The sequence below is a fragment of the Spodoptera frugiperda genome, chromosome 23, assembly GCF_023101765.2.
Source record: "Spodoptera frugiperda isolate SF20-4 chromosome 23, AGI-APGP_CSIRO_Sfru_2.0, whole genome shotgun sequence".
NCBI lineage: Eukaryota > Metazoa > Arthropoda > Insecta > Lepidoptera > Noctuidae > Spodoptera > Spodoptera frugiperda.
Window position 1 is genome coordinate 5,165,954 of NC_064234.1, and position 20,914 is coordinate 5,186,867.

Sequence of the window (20,914 nt, forward strand, 5' to 3'; positions counted from 1 at the left end):
CGTATTATATTTCCTACTTATTTTCCCCGCCGATATTCCCACGGGATCAGGACCTATTCAAGAAAAATATTTTAAATTCTCCTCAAGCAAACCCATAGGAAGAAAAGCAAGTATACGAGTAAAACAAAGCAGAGTCACACTTCATCCGCCTTCAAATAACACAACACAAGTAATACCAAGAAAGCAAATTCCGTTTAAAACTTATACGAAAACACATCACACTATAAAACCATGTATCCATTTTACGATCCACACAAAGCAGCAAAGCACGGACAATTGTTAACATCCCGGGATTGCCGTCATCCCGGAGCGATCCCGGCAAATCCCGGGACGCTGCGGTTTATTACCTCTATCCTGATACTCCAACTAGATTTACTATCTTGTTTGCTGGAATTTAATCTCGGTGACCAAGGCGATGCACTGGTAATTAGAGCGAGGCGTAATTGTGGCATGGGATTATTGATGGGGATTAGGATAATTAAGTGGGGATTCATTTTAGAGGTGATATTTCTGTCTTACTGGTTTATATCTATTTTGTAAAGTATATATAGGTTCAGTATGACGCGCATGATAGCTCAAATGCTGCACTTTCTTGAAAAACTATAAGCGTAAAATTGTACTTATTCTAAAGATGTAATACAATTTTTAAAAGAGTCAAATAATGTTATTTAAATACCGTGACTAAATAAAAATTCTATAAAAATAAAAAATCTTTTTAATGTCTGTAACTGGTGACTGGATCATTATTTAATTATAATAAAGGTCACATAACATGATAATCTTCACTTTGGGAAACCCATCTGGTAGATTTGTAGGAAATGGTTAGATAAAAACATTAGCAGACTTTCCGTGTAGACACATTAAAAAGTTTAATGAACATATTTAAATAATATAGGTGTATCAGCTATGTTTTTTAATTTATTCATGACAGTTAAGTTTACAATAGGATTATATACAACTCAAATGAAAAACTCCACTAACAATGAGATTCTTGGAATAAAAGAAGAGAGACAGGAAACAGTTAAATTGTATTTTTCCATCTTTCTTTTGCTCAAAATGATTTTCTTTGTACGTTTAAAGAGTCGAAGTCAATTCAATCTTACCAACATTAATTCAAGAGAAACAAGTTATTGTTTCTAGGAATTATAAAGGGTGTCCCAACAAGAACGCAAGATTTAAATTTTAAATAAAACGCAGATATTTTTAAAAAAATCGTGAAAGCTTTATAATATCGTAAAGTAGAGAGTATGAGGTTATCTATGGAACATACATCGGGCAGATGGCTGCCGCTGGTTTGCTGAAACATACGCGATCTTTCAATGAAATTTTCAATGACCGTTTTGCATAAATGCTGCGGTATTTCATTAATACAGCGTCCAATTTCCTTTTAAGACTTGAGTCGTCGTCGGCTTATTCGCATAAACCATCGACTTTAAGAAACCCCAAAGAAAAAAGTCTAATGGTGATAAATCACATGATCTAGGCGGCCAATTCTGGTCTCCAAAACGTAAAATAATACGACCGGGACATGACTGATGCAACAATTCAATTGTTTCTCTGGTTGTATGACATGTGGCGCTATCTTGTTGAAACCACATGCCTTCCAAATCCATTTCTTCAATTCGAGGTACGAAAAGACTGGTTATCATTTTACGATACCGAACACCATGATTGACTGTTTGCGCTTGACCTGGCTCATTTTTAATCGTGTAGCGCTCCATTTTTACTAACCTCGTACCTTATACTAACAAAAAATAACACTTGTTCAAATGTCAAACAATGATACTTCGAATGGCGCCAAATTTAAATCTTGCGTTCTTATTGGGACACCCGTTACTTCCCTTTTCTCTTAGGATGAATATAATTTCCAGATGACTAGTACTTACGTCAAGTAGCCAATTATAATATGCAGAATTCGCCCACTACTCTCAGTTGAACAACGTCTCAAGAAGTCTGCAAGGCTTTTGCATTTATTATTTGCATAAATTGTGAAAATAAATTAGTTTCTGCAAATAAATAAGGTTTTTGTTTATTTCGCTTCATATTTTTTTGCGGATTTTCTAATGCTCGTGCCATTTTCAGTGATGTTATAAGCAAACGCAATATGATCTATCCTACCATTTAGCATCTCATTAATTTTATCAGTAGCATGAGGACTATAGCTAATCCCCTTATGTAGAGGAGCGCCATATTGCTCATCAGTGGACTATCACGTACTTCGTGATGTAAAACTGGCCCTGACTCCTCAAACAATTGTCACTCAATCACACAAGCTCTTGAACAAACTTTCTATTCACCTACAAATCCCTTTGTTGCCAAACCGACACTGTTTATCTTCGATGAGATCAAAGATTGCAGCCTGAGAACTATACTGTTCGGACTTCGATTGTTACTCTTGTAACAATGACCTGAGATAAGCTGCTAAAGTATCGTCTGTCTATTTAATTTGGAACGCGGTTGATTGATTTGATGTGGTATACTTTTTGATGATGAGTAATACATAGTAACCGATGCTTTGTATATCTGTTACGTCTGTAATAGTAGGTGGCAAACTTTAGAATTAAATATTGCTAGACACCTAAAACTCGTAGTACATCATGAACTATGTTGAATGAGCACAGTTTGAATATAAAATTAGCGATTTTGTTGTAACGTCCTTTAACAGAATCTTCTATCACTTAGCAACGATGAAATTGTTCTAATCCAAATCTTCTTTCGCAGAAGTGTGGAGTGCGGGCGGCGGGGCCGGCGGTGGAGGTACAGCATGCGGTAGCAGCGGCATGGACTTGAAGCACGAGGTAGCGTACCGCGGCGTGCTGCCAGGCGCGGTCAAGGCCGAACCAGGGGTCAGTCACAACGGCCACCAGGCCAACGGCCACGTGCGCGACTGGATGGCCGGCGGCGCGGGCGCTGGGTCCCCCTCTCCCGGCCCGCCGGTGCAGCCGCAGCCGAACGGGTACTCCTCGCCCCTGTCCTCAGGCAGCTACGGACCCTACAGCCCAAATGGAAAAATAGGTCAGTTCCTTTATATTCGTCGATGAGACTATCTAAAACGTTAGTATTATTTTGATAAGTTAAAGACAAAACACAGATAGATGAAAAATGTATAACTAAACCAAACTAGCACGCTATCAATATTTGAATGATGTAAAAGAGCAGAAATTCTGTTTAGGCATCTCTCAAATGTATACTATCAAATAACAACACTGTACCTACCTAACGTCTGGAAATATAATTATATTATTACAGACATATTAAGATAAGGACTGGTAAACATTTTATTTACTGCTCCATAAAATTTATTCATTTTTTTACAAATTTTGTCAAAAACAACTGATTAAAGTTATCGTTGACCTTGATGGCGTTTACAGTCTGTTGTAGACAAACTAAACGTATGATCAAGGAGGACAGAACACGAGTAAACTGGTGAAAATATTGCCATTAAATACTATATGCAAGTTCTATTTTGACTTACGAAATGGGCTTGAGAGATTTATGAACGATCCGATACCAGGCTTGAATAGACACACCCAAAAAAATTAGCAAACAAATATTTGAGTACTCGTAAAACCAGCTTTAAGTGAGTTTTCTAAAAATGTTTTTGGCGCTAACAATAAAAAAAAAAACTCATATTTAACTTTTTTTGAGGGGAGAAAATTATCCAATGACTGCTCCGACTAGGACGAGGCGAGACTGTCAGACTTTTACTGACTAAAATCCACCCCGCTCCTACTCCTGCTTTTGAACCGGAGCCCCGGTAAACCCACTAGGTAGTCCGCACCTCCAGTACATATTAAACTTCCCTTACCAATATAATTAATAGCTCCAACTATTTTCACAAGACTCCAGGCACAATGAAGCGTGATTGACACTAATTGTCACTCCACATTACCCATGAATGCTCACAAGCAATTTTACGCATGTACATAGTAAAATACGTGTTATTTCTTAACAAACAATGTCAGTTGTCGACCTAGTTTTCATAATGTGACCGAACATAATTGTGTAACAGCAGGGAGCTTAGTGAAGAACGGTAATCCTGCATTGAATGAGTGACCTACATGCGTAACAAAGAAATACACTGGGATCGTTTCCCAACAACCTTCAACCATTAATGGGCAGTATTAAATATAGTGCACTTGTATTGTAACAGTTAGAAAATGCCATTTCCTTGATAGTTGTGTCAATTGCGTAGTGGTGGTTTAAGTAAGACACTTCTCATAACAGAGGGTGCGTGATTACCCTTAAAGAAAATGAACTGATTGTTTCACATATTTCTTTCCTTCCTAATTTGTTAGAGTCGTTTTAAAACTTACAACTGCTCGCAAAGATGCTTGAAAATGATACAGTAGGATGTGCGAATACCATTAATTCTGTTTGTAAGAAAATCAATTCATGGATTTAAATATTCCTTTTTGCATCTTGCATACTTAATTAGGAAGGTTTAAATATAATTTTACGACTTTAAAACACACAACTAAAGTAAAATAACCATATATGTACTCATACTTAAAAAAAAGAAAAGGTACTCATAAAGGTTGTTCCATTTTTAGCCTTTATATTGCGATACTAAATTAAATAAAAAGAAGCTATGATACTGCAAAACACGACATTTTCATATCTATAATGTAGTATGGAAGTGGAACAAAAAATCTTGCCCTACAAAAATTTACAAAACCATATTTCTTTTCATTGCATATCTCTGTACTGACTGCCTCGCTGGTCTGTACTCTGTACGACTGCCTAGGTCAAGGGGTCTCGGGTTCGATTCCTGTGTCGGGCAAAGAATTACGGGCCTTTTTCAGTTCTTCTAAAATTTATTAGTAGCACGGATTCTGGAAGTATGGCCAGTATATGGCAATAAGCTCACCCCCTATCACATGGGACTTATAACACAAATGATGAAAAGTGGGTATACATTGTATAGCGGCATTACGTGTAATGAGCACCTCTACCTACCCTTTCGGGGATAAAAGGCGTGACGTTGCGTTGCATATCTCTGTACTCGATCTAGGCTCGAAAAGAAAAGGGTGTCCCTTTTCTTTTACATATATACTCGTACGTATCTTGACCATTCTTGCGAAATGACTGACGAAGGTGTCTTCTGACATTTGATCGGATCATAAGATAGACTAGTACGATTTATGTAGCCAAGACAATTTTCTTCACACTCCTACTAAACTTGATAGTTCCACATTGTCGAATAGGGTGTCAAGATGAACGATATCAATGAAAAATGGTGTCATCCGATATAGTTATGATAATTTGGTTATTTTTGTATAGGTAGTGTCTTAGTTTCTTTCAAATATAATGTATTTTAGTCAACTAAGAGTCTCGTTACTTTTCTTTAGTAATTTTTCAGGTCCAATAAGTTTTGAATAAACTGTTGCATCTTCAGACATAAACATTCTTACCTATACATTTTTCTCTAAACTTTTTCCTATAAAACGGAATTGAGCACTGCTTTGACAACATTACCCTCTATTCTCTTAAATTACTCTTTCTTACTTCAGACAATTTATCCCAAGTGTTGAAAGCCTACCAATCATCCTTAGCACAAATACATACACATGCTAAAATAAAGTTCGCCCATCCACGAAGTACTCAGAATCTGTGCGGCCGTTAGTTTGTCATGAGCTCCTTTGAGCGGCTTAATATGCCATCATCATTTATCTTTAGACTTACAACTTGAAGCAGAGCCCACACAAGCAGCTTAACTCTCACAAACTGTGTAAACAATCCCAAAATATGGTTACGATAATACTAATATATGATTCCACACGGATTAAGTACTAAATGAAAGATTCATATACACAATTTACGCGCAAATTGTATCTACTTTTACAAATAAATTATCACATTTTTCCATTCATTTTATAATATATAAATATTTATTGCTAACACATGTATGTATGAATATTCTCGTAATTAATTAATTGTGACATAATAGGGGTTTACCGGCGGTGTTAATCAGAAACTGCGCTGTTAAGTATGCTGGAGGCAATCCGGGGAAAACCCATGTTTCTAAACAAAGAAACTGGTACTTATGGGCCACTAAAACGTTTATCACGTAGTAGATTTTCATAGCTATCTTATGAGTCACTTTCCATTGCCGATAGTAAACTACAAATCATTTGTTAACTCTCGACGACTTTGAAAAACAGATACGTAGCTTCACTTAGTAATTGACAGACCGACTTCTTCTTCAGAAGTCATGATAATTGAAATAAATGTTTAGACTTCCCTATTTGCATGAAGAGAAGGCCATAAAATATAAGGAAATGGAGTAAGTCAGGAATAGGTTAGATATAAAATAAATTCGTTTTCAGTTAAAGATATTTTAAAAGTAAAAGCAAACTTTATTACTGTACCTACAATCTAAATGCATAAAAAATTCACTCGAAATTTTTAATCTGAGAACGAAACCGGGTCTACTTAAGTCAAATTAGTATGCCATGCTCCCAATGACTAAGAGATACGAGAAAGAAAGTGATAACAGCGATAAACAATCATCACGTGGCTATACAGAGTGATTTCATAATGTTACAGTTATGTGCTATCGAAATTACCCACTTATTACATGTAGGTTAAGATTAGATTTCAAATGCAGTACAGATTGTAGATTATAATCGGTCAAGTTGATTGGAAATGTTCAGAATAATGCGTTTTTATTGGCTTGTTGTCAGCTAGTCACAGTTTGATTTCATGGTAGACATAGAATTTTAAATTCCTGTTAAATTTTTACACAGATGAGTAACTTTAGAACGTTTTACACGGTAGTATGTTAAAAACAAGTAATAATAAGATTACAGGTTGGCAGCTTAAATATTTACACTAGTGTTTGCGACCTCTGGCGACCCCGCAGCCCGCGCCCGCGCCGCTCGCACTCCGCTACCAAGGACATACTTCTGTTTACTCTAACTATTCGTGCTAATAACACATTCAACACCCATTTTACCAAGAACTCTAAAGTCGCATTCTATTTTCACTGACCAACCTCATTCCTCAAGACAGACGGGAATCGCAAGAGTTCTCCTAACACTGGTCGACATCTTTATCAGTCGGAGGATGGATTTTTTCCGTGTTCCACGTTATCGTGCAAAGCGATAATGAGGGCAACGACCTGACTATTGCGTGATTTAGATAGTAATGCCGTCATGGAGATATTTTCATTCCCTTATCAGCCGTAAAAGTGTAATACAAATTAAAACGAGAGAAAGCCACTAAATGCTAATTTCCATGACACTAGTCCCATTAACATACCGACAACAAGTCAAAAATAAAATGAGACTCTTATGGGCGTTGGTGAATCGTTAACGTCAAGTCGGAGATTTTCCATTACCCGTATACGAAGTCAAATTAGCCTCGAGGTCAGGCCGAGTTCGCGCTCCTCCGCTAACAAACCTAGGAAAACACGTTATTTGAATGTCTGAACACAACAGACGTGGATTGATGTATGTAATGAGGACTAGAGGCTTGCGCGTGTAGCGCCGCGCCGTGGTGCGGGAGCTCACACTTCGCACCGAAACCTATGCTAAAACCGAGCGGATATTTTTAAATATGTTAACCTTCCGCGACCTCTGGTGCGACTTTGAATCTGACTGTAAAACGAAATAAAAAATACACGCAGACTTTGTACAAAAACAAAAAACGAACCGAAGTCGTAACTTCAAGATGGAGTCGGAACGTGCGTGGGACATTCTAACTCGATCTAAGTGATTCCACAAATCCGTGAGTCGTTAACACGGTTCCGAATTACCAATCCTCCATAAACATTATGACGTCATCGTTGGACAAAAATGGACCGATTCCGTTTCGGCTACCTGAATTTAATTCGCCATTACGATCTACTGCCGATGGAACCAGCATCATGATTCACGCGACTTTTATTAGTTCCGACGATGAAAACTGGGGCGTTTCCGAGAATTAATTAGGAATAAGTTTTATTAAAAGAATAATAATATGTCTGTCCTTGTCCCTCTAAAAGCATCATGTTGCATGTGCCTCATTATTTTCTCGTTAAGATTTCTTCAAAGATATTTATGACCCGCGAGTGCTTTTTGCAAATGAGTGCTAATACCTACGGCTACAGACCGACGCTAATGTCGAGAGGATGCAAGCAAAAAGCATACTTAAACCATATTTTTTCTTAAAAGCGTAGATACACTCGAGTAGGAAACTAATTAGCATAAAAATACACATTAAATTGAAATCGTTATCAAGATACAATCCAACGATTCAAAAATTAATTTAAATCTGTTTATAATATAATATTAATAAAACAGTCGCTCATATAAATCAGGAAGATCAGTTAAGAATGAATTAAGCAAAATGTCAGTTACGATAAAAATCTTTGATAGAAGCGTTTAGTTCTTTTTGTGTGAGATGCTGGCCGGGTCGACAGCCACGAAAACACAAGAAAAAAAAACAAAAACATATCTCTCGAGCCATTAAGGTCGCTAATCGAGTAATTTAAAGAATTCTAATTCGATTTTCGAACCGGTCACACTTAAATGCATTGCGTAGGACGCTGCCTGACAACTTACGATACTCAACAAAATTATAGCCATTTTTTTACATTTGATTGGTCGACGTTAGGCCGCTATCTCGCCTGATGGTAAGTGATGATGCAGCCTACGACGGAGTACGTCAGCCTATTAGCAACCTATTCCCTCGGGTTTGGAAGATAGTCAGATTTTACCCATTAGGAAACACAGACTCCGGCAAAGAATACCACTCTCTAGCAGTTCGCACAAGGAAGCTTATTGTGTATTTTAAATGATCGACATTTAACCAGCCCTATTGTTATCGTGGCTACAACATAACTTAGTCACAATGAAACAAAAACCGTATTTCTTCTAACATAAGCTATAAAATGAAAAGAAATAAAATTTTCCTCATGTCCAAGAAGACAGATCAATAGCCATAACTTTCTCAAACCTTCGCACCATCAATAAATATTATAGTTGTGTTATTTTACAGCGTCTAAAGTGTATGCTCGTGAAGTTTCAATGTGCAATGTATCTAAAATATCAAGATTTTATTAATGTTTTGTTTTGTAAAGACTGTATGAGACTCGTAAATTGTTGATTGTTGAAAAAAATATGAACATGGAATCACTACATAGTATAGATACTCGTTTGTCTCCTCATTACGTTGCCTCACTGCATTGATTCGCCTAAGATTTTTTATGATTTCTTAATTGAAAAAAAAAATGGTCAATGGTATTAAACTCGCTTCTTAACTAATCTAACTCATTTCTTAATAATAAAATTCCATTCCCACATGCGGCGTTTGATCTACTTAAATCGACAGTATTATATACCTTTTAAAAGAAGAGTTTGCTGCTAGAGACTAGCTAAGACTAGCTGGACAGTCAGTCATGACAGTCGCTGTCCACTACAAGGTGTTCAGGTAACCGCTTTATTTTCTTGACTGCATACCAAAAAGTTTAACTGACTGTAAATAATACTAAAAAGTATTGCACCAGAATATATTCCTTAACTATTTGTTTAGACAGATGATTAGTCAAAATGAATTATTCATAATTGTAAGCAGACTAATAGATTACGACTAGTTTATATTTGGTGCTTTAGACGGAATTTCAAGTTGTTGAATATTATTCAGTCTGAGTTAGATATGGTCCGATTAGAACGATGAATTAATTAGTTGCATAAACAGTTTTTCACTCACCAAAAGTGAATCACCAAAATGAATATTTAGACTGGAAAAAAATACTATATAAACGCTAGATCCGTATTCGAATAATTAAAAATTCATTTTGAATAATAAATCTCTTAGCATAATAATTATATTTCTCCGAAATCGTGGGTAGAAGAAGGTATGAGTGACACCTACCACTCACATTATTTACATACCTGTCTCTAATGCTAAAAATAACATGAATAAATCTTTGCTACTGTTAAATAAATAATAATAACATAAATAAATCTTTGCTACTGAGAAATTATCTCAATTTTGAATTAAAAGAGAAATAGTAATAGGTACAAATAGTATATAACAAGAGTCCCGCAGTGACTTGAAACTAGTTGAGCTTTTCTCAATTAGTTCACGTGAGGAACCCATTATTTTCAAATAATGTAATAGGTAGTAGGTACAAATACATAAATAGCGTCCCTACATCACAATTTATTATTAATATGACATTTATTTATGAGTAAATAATATAGGAATAGGTCAAAATACTGAGAACATTCGAGTTATAGCAGAGTTTGCCAAGTTGGCAACGATAGTGCTTCATCGATTCGTTTAATTGCATAACGCATAAGGATGATACTGTTCTACTAGTATGTCTTGGATGTATGTGATAAAAATCTTGTGTATTTAAAGTTAAACATTGTTTTAAATAGTTCCATGTGGTAATCCAAACTGCGAAACGTTACGTGGGTTAAAGGTTGCTTTGTCACCAGTGATGTGCTTTGCTACGTTGCTGTGGACGCGTTTGGCTTCCACCCATCATATCCATTGTTACACATAGCTTAGCTCTGGTGAAAACGGACTCGAGCTATGTTTTTCGTATGGAAACATGCGTGCTATTGATGTGTGTGGTTTCTCTAATATCGCATGCTCGGTCTGCGCATCTTCCTCGCACAGCTACATAGCTTAGTATCAGTAGAAAAGGTCAAGTTATTTCACAGCTTAGCTATTACAACTTTCGTGCGTAGATACATAGTACATTTCTAGTGGAAAAGCACGCTGAATGGTATTTTTAAGATGTTTTGTGTTTTACTTTTAATTAATTCAGGCCACTATGTCTATATTAAAAGTTCCCTGTAAGGTAGGAAAGTTTGTTTTAAACGAGCAGAAGTTTATTTTAGAAGTACAACTTGAATATAAACTTTTCTATTCATACTCCGGAATCCGTATAACGTTTTTATACCACGAAATAATTACTTTAAAAGTAGACTTGCCCTAATTTTGAAGGAAATTGTAAGTAAGTTACAACCTTAATTATGTCACTGTAAAAATATACCATAACAATTACATTATGCTTGTAACAGATGGGTATGTACAGGGAATAACTCCTAGAGATTAATGCTCAAACCTTCTCCGTGTCAGAAGATGCCTTTGGTTGACAGTGGCCACTTACAGACTGTGGATGTTATGACGATGTGATTTAAAATGACAATCTAACTAAAAGCAACTCTATTAATATATATAGAATCCTTGTTTCTTGACATAGTCTGAAAATTAAAATCAGATTATGAAATCACATTAGACATTTAAACATTTCTCATACTGAACTAAATATGCAGTTAAATTCTATCGTGCATATCTTCACTCTTTTTTCTTTTCTCATGTACAGAAAACATTGTTGGTTAGCTTCTATGCACTTATTTCTTTGTGTACCTCTATCGTGCTTTCGCCCGCGATGTCATAATTACCATCGCCTGTTTATCGCGAGGGCCAAGGCCGTAGATATCGCTCGCCTGAACTCGTATGAACCGTGTCGCAATCTTCGCCTCGTAACGCCACATATCGACCGAATCTAATGCTCGTTAGTTCAGATTACACCCCTATAGTCGCTTTACTACTGCTTTTATAGACCGTTTTATTGTCAGGATGATACCATGAACCGTTTTTCCTATTGTTTTTGTTTAGAATTTTGTGTACTTCCATATTAAAAAATACCTTTTTTGGTCTTTCTTTCGTGTCTTCTTTTTTGGTGCCATCGTCTCCTGTATGGTTTTAATTAGTGCGGGAAAGCATACCATTTTTCCACTTTCACACATTATAAATGTTGTTAGTTCTATCGTAAAGGAATTTAGGTACTATATGTTTGTAGTTGAAAACTAAAAAGTATATAAATGGCGATATATGGAGTGTAGCTGTAGCCTGCATTGCTTGATTCATAGCGAAAACACAAAGTCATTACTTACGTTTAGACCAAAACACCCACTCCACTTGCAAGCACTATTTTATTCTGTGACCTATCCCAAATATTTATTCTCAGTAAGAAACGAAATATCACAAACCTAATCCTGAGTAATGATACTGAATAACTGATCCAGAGTCCACACTCGTGCCAAAAGCCGGCTCTTTGATTTACTAAGGAAGATTATGATGGTTTTGCAGTGACTTTGTAAAAAAAGTGATGAATGGATTGTACTCGGTCGTCGTTTGTGTGTAGTGAATGCGTGATAGTGTGGTTCGACCTTGCGGCGGAGGGTGACACGCGACGTACGTTGGTACTCTCATTGTGTTGTCATCAATGACATTGTTGATAGTCGACTGATTTAGATGCCTGTGCTGTATTTTGGTCATGGCACTTTTAGTGATTCATTGGTTCAATACCGTCCTATTTGTGTTTGGTACAATATAATATTGTCTTTCAGTCAGTGTATGACGAGTGAATGTCTTGGTGGCCCGGAGGTTTAGAACGCCCGCTTCTCATTCATGAGGATGCGGATTCGAAACCTGCCAATGGCGAGTACCAATGTAACGTTTTCCGAGTTATATGTTCGTACTTTCTAAGATTATTTTGACACCACTATTTGTCAGTGGTGAAAAAAGACATCGTGAGGAAACCAGGGCTTATAATTTCTAATTGTGGCTATTACCGCCTTAGGCGAGACGAGAGTGTCGGGCCTTTACTGTCTAAAAACCAGCTCCTGCTCTTTGAGCCGGAACCCCGGTAAACCCGCTAGGTAGTCCGCAGCTCCAGATATCTAAGCTACTCTTAGCAAATAGATAGATACTTTGTTATTTTTCTTGTCTAAAAACACGTGTAGCGGTCGACTTAATAATAGACATGAGTAGGTATTTAATTTAGTTTGTTTCATGAATTACGCCAAGGTCGATTACGTATTTCGTAGTACTACGAGCTTAATGGCAATGACATCTTTATACCTACGTTATGTAATGATGTAGAAGAAAAACGTTGTATGTCATATCTGGTGTATTTTGCATCGGATATCAAAGTTAGGGTTTAATATTTACTGATTCTTTAAATCTATCATAACTAGGGTTAAGTAAAAGACATAGTTCCTATACTTCTGGTAATTTAAGTATAAATATTAGGCTTCTAGCTTCTGCCAGCGACTTCGCCTGCGTTTCTGTGGAATAAAAATCCTATCACCTAAGTCAGCTCATACCCTGTCTGTATACCAAATTTCATCAAAATCCATTCAGTAGTTTCAGCGTGATTGACAGACAAACATCTAAACAAACAAACTTTTACATTTATAATATTAGTGTGATTAGATGTACAATTTCAACACCTTTTCTCGATCTAGCAGCTAAATCTCATGATCCTGCCCGTAGGCAGTTTTAGCGACTTCAAAAAAGGTTCTATATAATATTCCTTTATGCCTTCATCACAGAGGGAATAAAAATAATGAACAAAAAGAAATAATCCCAGCATACCAACTGACTTTTATTACAAAAAACTTAATAGTGTTTCCGTGACACAAAAAGCGAATAGTTTGGGAGTTTCAAAGGAAAATAGGTCACACATTGTTATATAGAAGCTGAAAAGATTTCAGAGCTCACCTACTTTCATGTTGAAAAACAGTTTTATGTACTTAATTACTTCAATAGATTTTCGACTATATTGTGCAAGGAATAGAGTTGAAAATGTAGTAAAGGAAGACAGATTAGAGAAGGTTGACCTGCTGATGTCAGTACATATGTACTTAACATTCTATTCATCTAATTTTATGAACACACATTAGGTTTTAAGAGGTTGAAACCAAAAAGGGTGTATGAAAACGTATTATTCGTACATTTTCAAGGGTTTTCTATAATTTCCACATTTAGAAGTGAGGTCTTATATTCTGAGGTTGCCTTATCGCAGATAGACTGCGACAAAAACATAAACTTAATGCTAAACACAAAGTGAACATGAGAATTCAATTTATCCATCTATAACTTAATTTATTTTACAATAAAATGGCGGAAATCGTAGTAAAGTGGAGATCGGATGTGTAGGCGCAGGTCTGAGTGCGAATAATGACTCGCACGCGTGTTACAAACGATGCCGACAAATTCCATTGTTGGGGATCGTGCGCGCGCGCAGAATTGATGCGCGAACAATTGCACTATATCGTAGGGTTGACTATAGCTGTTTTTATTGTCTTTTTAGTTATAAATTGTGGATAAAAATCCAACCATAGAGACCATAGAGATCCAACCTATCTCTTCACTAATTTCCTTTCGTCCAAAAGATCTTGAGCTAGAAAACTAGAAAGCTACTTGGGAAATATATTAAAGTATACAATATTTTCCATGTTTACATTTTATCAACCATATTCTCATTCTCTTAAAATAATAGAAACCTTTATCAACACCGCAATATATAACGATTCTTGTCAGCATCCTACGGCAACCATAACACATAACCTTTTGTATTACATAAAATAATGTTCTATATACATGCATATACCTACCTATAGAATCACACAATGGGAACTCATTGTATTGTTTATTTACAAGCAGCGATGCATGAAATTACTCTCCGCTTAGTTTATATAAGTATATAAGCGATACCATCTATATAGCAAGAGTTGGTATGATTGATGTAATCACCATGATGGTTTTCGCTTTCAGTTGCCATGTGTTAGTATTTAGTATTTATAATTGCAATCAGAGTTAGATATTGCAATTAAAGAACTAACTGCATTGCATTTTAATGCTATAAAAACTTTATTATAAAACCTTTTTTGTCCCAACTCTATGTTGTTGATAAAATCATGGCTGCTCTAAAAAAAAAAGATTTTGAAATTGGAACGATTTTAAGTCTATGGTATTTATTGATAATCATGGCTGCATGTAAAAAATAGATTTTGAAATTCGTACGATTTTGAGGCGTTATTATAAAATTGGATTCTAATTTTAAAATTCGCAGGCTATTTTATGCTGATAGAATGATACTAATAAAATGGGATGTAATAGTTGAAATTAAACATTGCTTTTTATAAATAAAATTACTACCTATATTTGAGCTATTTTATCGGAACCACGAGAAAGGTATCGAAACAATTTCTAACTGAAATACCGAATGCAAGAATCTGCGTTGCGAGAAACAGGTTATGCGGAGGCAAGTGCAGGACCAGTTCTCGCTACCAGTAATCTATTACCACTTGCACTTATATCCCACCGTTAGCTTCATGAAATTCTAAGTCCTATAGGTATTACGAACATTTCTTGTATCATATTTAACACAGTTATGGATGAAAATCACCAAATTACAGTGCATTGGGACTTAATAGTTTTAAAAAACGTGAACCTATTAAGTACACTTTGATTATAAGTGCACAATGATTCGACGATTTGAATGATTTCTCTTCTGAAGTGCAAGTAATTTTATAATATTTTTTGATACCTAGTTTTATTTATTGTCGCAAGTGCAACTCTCGAGTAAGAGTCTCGGGCAAAGTATAGCATGACTCCAGGCTAAATGAGCTTTACCGATATTACTTAGGACTCCTAACCTGATGCCCAGTGGATATATCACCCTTAAAAGAATAAAAAAAAAATTTATGTCATAATCCAGGAAGAATAGAACACGAAATTAATCTCCTACTCCGGAGTTCGCTATAAGAAAACAGATCCTGAAAACTATAAAAGAACCTTCTCTCTTTACACCTTACCGACCACAAACAAGAACAATAACTAATAGAGTCATCCAATCTAACAAAATGTCCACCCAATTTGACTAAAATACTTCAAATGACTAAAGAAGTAAGTACGTAAATTGTGAACAACATAAAGAAGAGAGGTTCCAATTTATGTTCAACCAGAAATACAAAAGAAAGCACTTATTGAATAAGGAACCTAGATTATTGCGACTTAAAAGGATCTAAGTGAAGTTGGAGCTATATTTCTTGTCAAAAGGAGTTTGTTTCAAATTGGACGGTTAATAAAATTGTGAATGTAGACGGAAGATATCAATGACTGCCTCGTTGGCCGAGTGGTCGCAAGTACGACTGCTGGGTAAGCGGTCTCAGGTTCGATTCGCAAGTTGGGTTAATGGAACTGTGCCCAGTATTATGGCATTAGGCTCACCTCCATTACAAACGGCGAAAAGTAGGTGTGCATTGTACAGTGGCAGGACGTACCATAATGTGCACCTCTGCCTCTGCCCTCTGTCAAAATACATAATTATTATTAATAGATATTTACCAAGAAATCACACATACGTTTTATTACTAAATATTACATCATTGCCAAGTTCGAAATTACGTCAATTTAATTTAAAATTACGTCAATATTAAGTTTTATTGACATTTATCAGTATACATATGTCATATAAGAAATCATTTACTTACATTCCACAGTTTTTAGAACCTTAAATATCAATTAATATATTAAGCGCCTGTTTCACCACCTTCATATAAGTGCCCGATAAACTTATGTGACAGATAGTTCATACAAATTACGTTCTTAATTCAAAGTTATCGGACATAGCGACTATCCAGACATTGTGAACCGGCCTTAAAACTAAATTTCACAATCATTGAATAGAACAAAACATCATAATATAACAGAGAAGAATCCACACCAAGCCTTATCCAGAAAGGTCAACAAAACTACTTCAAAATTGCACCTTACTGCTATGTAAATAGAGTCATTAAGGAACTTTGTTGTCTCCGGTGATTATCTCAAGTAAATGCCTGGAGGTAGGTAATCCTAGTAAAGTTGGGAACACACTGGGTACAAGCCTCGCTCCACGTTAATAGTCACGAATGCTACCTGCGGCCTAATGGCGCTAACTTCAGCCAAATTGCTTGCTAAATCCAACTACACGTAACGGGACGGCTACGATACGAGATACCTTTGTTCGTTAATTGACATCTGACGTAGAATGTCCCTTAAAATGTTAGGTTTTTGCTAAATAAACTCTTGTTTTGAGACTTCTTTACATCGATGTGGATGAAGTTTAAGATATCTATATATTAATACGTGATGCAAAAACTTTGGACCGCTATTTACGAAAATTGCGCGGACGTAGGAGCATAAAATTTGGTACACTTATAGTTTATGTGTAGGAGAAGTGAAGAACGCTAATATTTTTCAAAAATAATACTTTTAAAGTACATTAAATCAATAAATAAAACATTACACACACATGCTCACTTCTGATCGTATTTGACAAAACGTCAAAATCGATAGACATTGCGATGATATTGACGTCTCATATGAATAGAGTTTTATAAAAGAGTTTGTTTGAGTTTGAGTTAAATAAAAATTATCCTTGAACGTATGTTAAGTGGTATTGTAAATTAAATCGTATATGGTTGAATTTCAACCACTAGGCGACCACTAGTTATATTTAACGCAAATACCACTATGTTATCTACACTTAAAATCTAAGATATAATTTCAGTTTAGTAACTACAACAAAACAAACATTACTTATAATTTAAAAAAATACTTATAATTTAAAAAAATTGCAATTATTAAACACTACACCACTAAATTAACTAAAAATCACGGTTTACTCACGTAAATTATTACAAAAATAGCCCATTACGTTTTGTCAACAAGTGACTAATTTAGATACACATTTGATTTATTTTCCTTAAAGTCTAAGAATGTAATTAACAATTTCGGATTTATTTATGACATTAAGCGCCTGTTTCACCACCTTCATATACATAAAGTACCTATGGTGCCCGATAAACTTATGTGACAGATAGTGCATACAAATTACGTTCTTAATTCAAAGTTATCTGATACATAGCGGTTATCCAGACATTGTGAAACAAGTTCTATCAAATATTAACTTTACTACAAAAATATCACACAACACCTAATGAATATCCTACTAGACAGGCAATATCCAAACACATATTCCGAATATCCTTCGCCCCGTACAAGCCCTAGCAAGACCATTAGGGTTGGTACACGCTACAATCGTGACTATCTCGTAACGTTGCGTGCTAACTGAAACATTTCTCTTTTTAAACCCCACTATCTAACCAGTATCGTTAGGGCCACTATGGTAAACGGAGCTGAAAAATGGAGACATAAATATTCTTTTTGAAATGCAAACGCTTGCGGGTGGTCGGCTCTTTGTTCGAGTAAACAAACTTGTGAAGTTTGTGTGAGAATGAGTTATTGTAGGTTTTTGTAAAGAATTTATTTTTACTTTTAAGTAAATGATGTAATTTCTGACTTGCTTACTGGTTATGGTTAATTGTAATACACTCGAATTTTACAGTGAGTTTCCCAATTTTCTAACAAAGTGGTTAACCGACTTTCGATTCCCGCACGAAGCAACTCTTTGTCTAATTCACAAATTGTTGTTTCGAGTCTGGGTGTCATGTGTATGTGAACTTGTATGTTTGTAAACGCACCCAGGAACGACACAGGAGAAAAACATACTGACGGACAATGTTTTAAAAAAAGTAAACGTACTTAATACGTCTATGTCTCAAAATAATTATTAACTAAGTATTCGTTTAAATTTCAAAGTAAATCAGCATTCGTTGTATACCAAATCATTACTTTGATTTGCAATACAAGTTCCTATAAATATAAAAATCCTACAACAAACCGCAAACAAAATTACTCAATTAAAAAAAAAATATTCACAACAACAAAAAAAAATCTCCTGCCCAATTAAAAAAAGGATACGTACCTATGACGTCAGCGTACCTAAACGTGTCAGCAACAAACAGGTCGCGTGGGGTAGGTCGCGGTATGACCCTGCGAATTGGAACGCCCAGCCTCCCTCCGTGCCCCAGTTCCAAAGCAATGGATACACGTGTGTACTCGCCTTTGTGATATCGACCACTTTAAGGAAACTTTACTTAAGTACCCAGTGTATTATTAGCTTTATTTTGATTCGGGGGTCATTCGTTAGACTATTTATAGTTTTTATACGATTTTGAATTCTATTGCTTTGTCTTTATTTATCTTTTGCTCGGTCATCATAACGCCTGAGGGATTACATGTATACAACATAACGCAAGCATTTTTTCACGACGATTTTCTTTGAGGCACCTAATACCTTAATTAATATAGATCACTAGCCGATGCCCACAGCTTCGCTTGCGTAGATTACGGACGTTATGACTTTATTTTCTAAAATAAAAAGTAGGCTAAGTTACTCCTTAGTACATCAATTCAGTCCAAACAGACAGACAAACAAAAACTGTAAAAAGTGTTATTTTGGTATATGTATCATACGTATAATATTCATTTGCAAACAGACCCTCCAATTTTATTTATTAGTCTAGATCAAGATTAAAAACTCATTGGTGGTAAAATTACAAAGCTGTAATATTATAAAGGTAGAAGAAATAGATAAATGTTTGACTCATGCAATGTTTCTGATAAGCCGTTCAAACCTTCTAAGCTTTGAACTGGAAAATTACTTTTTCATTGAAAATTAAATTATACAAGAAGCAGGTAATATTAGACACCAAAGTAAGTATAAAGACGTCAGCTTGTCAGTAGCACAAGTTACACTAAGTATGAACTTAAACTTAATTTTCATAAGATATTGCGTGGGAGTCAGTCAGTCAAGAATAAAGGGTTTCCCTTTTATAACAAAGAAGTATGAGAGAGTTATGCTTCGCTAGCTCGACCAGTGTGATACCACGGCCTCACAGAAAACCGTCGTGAAACAACGCTTGCTTTGTGTTTCGCTGTGTGAGTGAGGTTATCGAAGGCCCAATCTGAGAAGTGGTATATTTTTTGAGGAAGTAACAATCCTTCTAATGCCTTGAAATGTCAGACTCTTACTGACTAAAAACCGCCCGATTCCTACTCCTGGTTTTCGAGCTCTCTCACGCGCCCCGTCTCCTCCTTAGACATGACTGCAGAAGGAGGAGACGGCATCCCAATCCTTCTCGCTCCATACCATGGCCTGAACCAATGCCAGACGCGAGAAGTCGTCGTCGCCGAGGATCGTAGAAGCTAGCTAGCGCTTTGTAGATATTTCCTACTTCATAGGACAAAGAAACAAAGTTTGAGATGCACATAGAAAAAAAATTTACTCAACATAATTTATCTCAATAAGGTTTTCCTGTTATTCATCTTAACGGGTCAGTGTGCCGTACCGGGATAGCTCGCCGGTGACCCGGTCGTAACCCGGTTTATTTACCGTTTACCGAAATTTACCGTACATTGTAGGTAAGTCCTTTTGTTGCTAGCTCTTGTAATCAAATCTGAAGCCTTTTGTTTTACGTTTCAAGTGCGAAATTGATATCAACTTTCGCTTTTGAGATTCACGTAGGGACTTTATTTACTAGATTTAGAAACTGTTACTGTTACTAAAAATTATTTAGTTTTAAAAAATAGTTATGAGACAAAGTTTTGTACTTACGCACACAGAATATTAAGAATTTCTAAGCTCTTTAATCCCGAATTAAAAAAGAATTCTAAAATAAATTTTTAATTAAATTCAAATTAAGAACGTAATATTTTTTTCGAAAATAAAAGTCTTAATAAGGTCTTGCAGTTTTGACGACCTACCACATCTATGTAGCACAAACGATTTAAACACATCTTCCATTGTAATAGAGTACATAATAGCTTGTATACAAACTACTATCGATAGTGTTGTAGTAAATAGAGGGAGTTAGATGGCTTCGTTGGTCATTGGCTACTCGAATTACTTCCGCCTTAGGCCATGGCCTGAAATAGTTGAGTGCTGCACTAAAATGGCCTCGCTGATATCAAAAACATATTTCTTTCTCTTTCTAATACTATCTACTATATATCTGTAGATTACTAATTTTGTACTTAAACATCACATAAGTACCACTTCATTTGCAGCAAATGATTTTCAGTAATATTCATCGACCATCTACGTATATGATAGTGATTTGAAACTGATCACATAAGTACCACTTCATTTGCAGCAAATGATTTTCAGTAATATTCATCGACCATCTATATTATAGTGATCCGAAGATGTTAACTGCCTAACGGGTTACCGTGG

General features: G+C 35.7%; 1 protein-coding gene across 2 annotated transcripts in view; it reads left to right on the top strand.

Moving 5' to 3' along the window:
* LOC118267067 (ecdysone receptor) overlaps positions 1-20,914 on the top strand; it is a 261,409-nt gene that overhangs the window by 150,142 nt on the left and 90,353 nt on the right. For both annotated transcript variants that reach the window (XM_035580825.2, XM_035580824.2), the window contains one exon: positions 2,722-3,015. In XM_035580825.2, coding sequence (XP_035436718.1) covers positions 2,781-3,015 — 235 coding nt within the window. In that variant the 5' untranslated portion in view covers positions 2,722-2,780. The remainder of the gene's footprint in view (positions 1-2,721; positions 3,016-20,914) is intronic.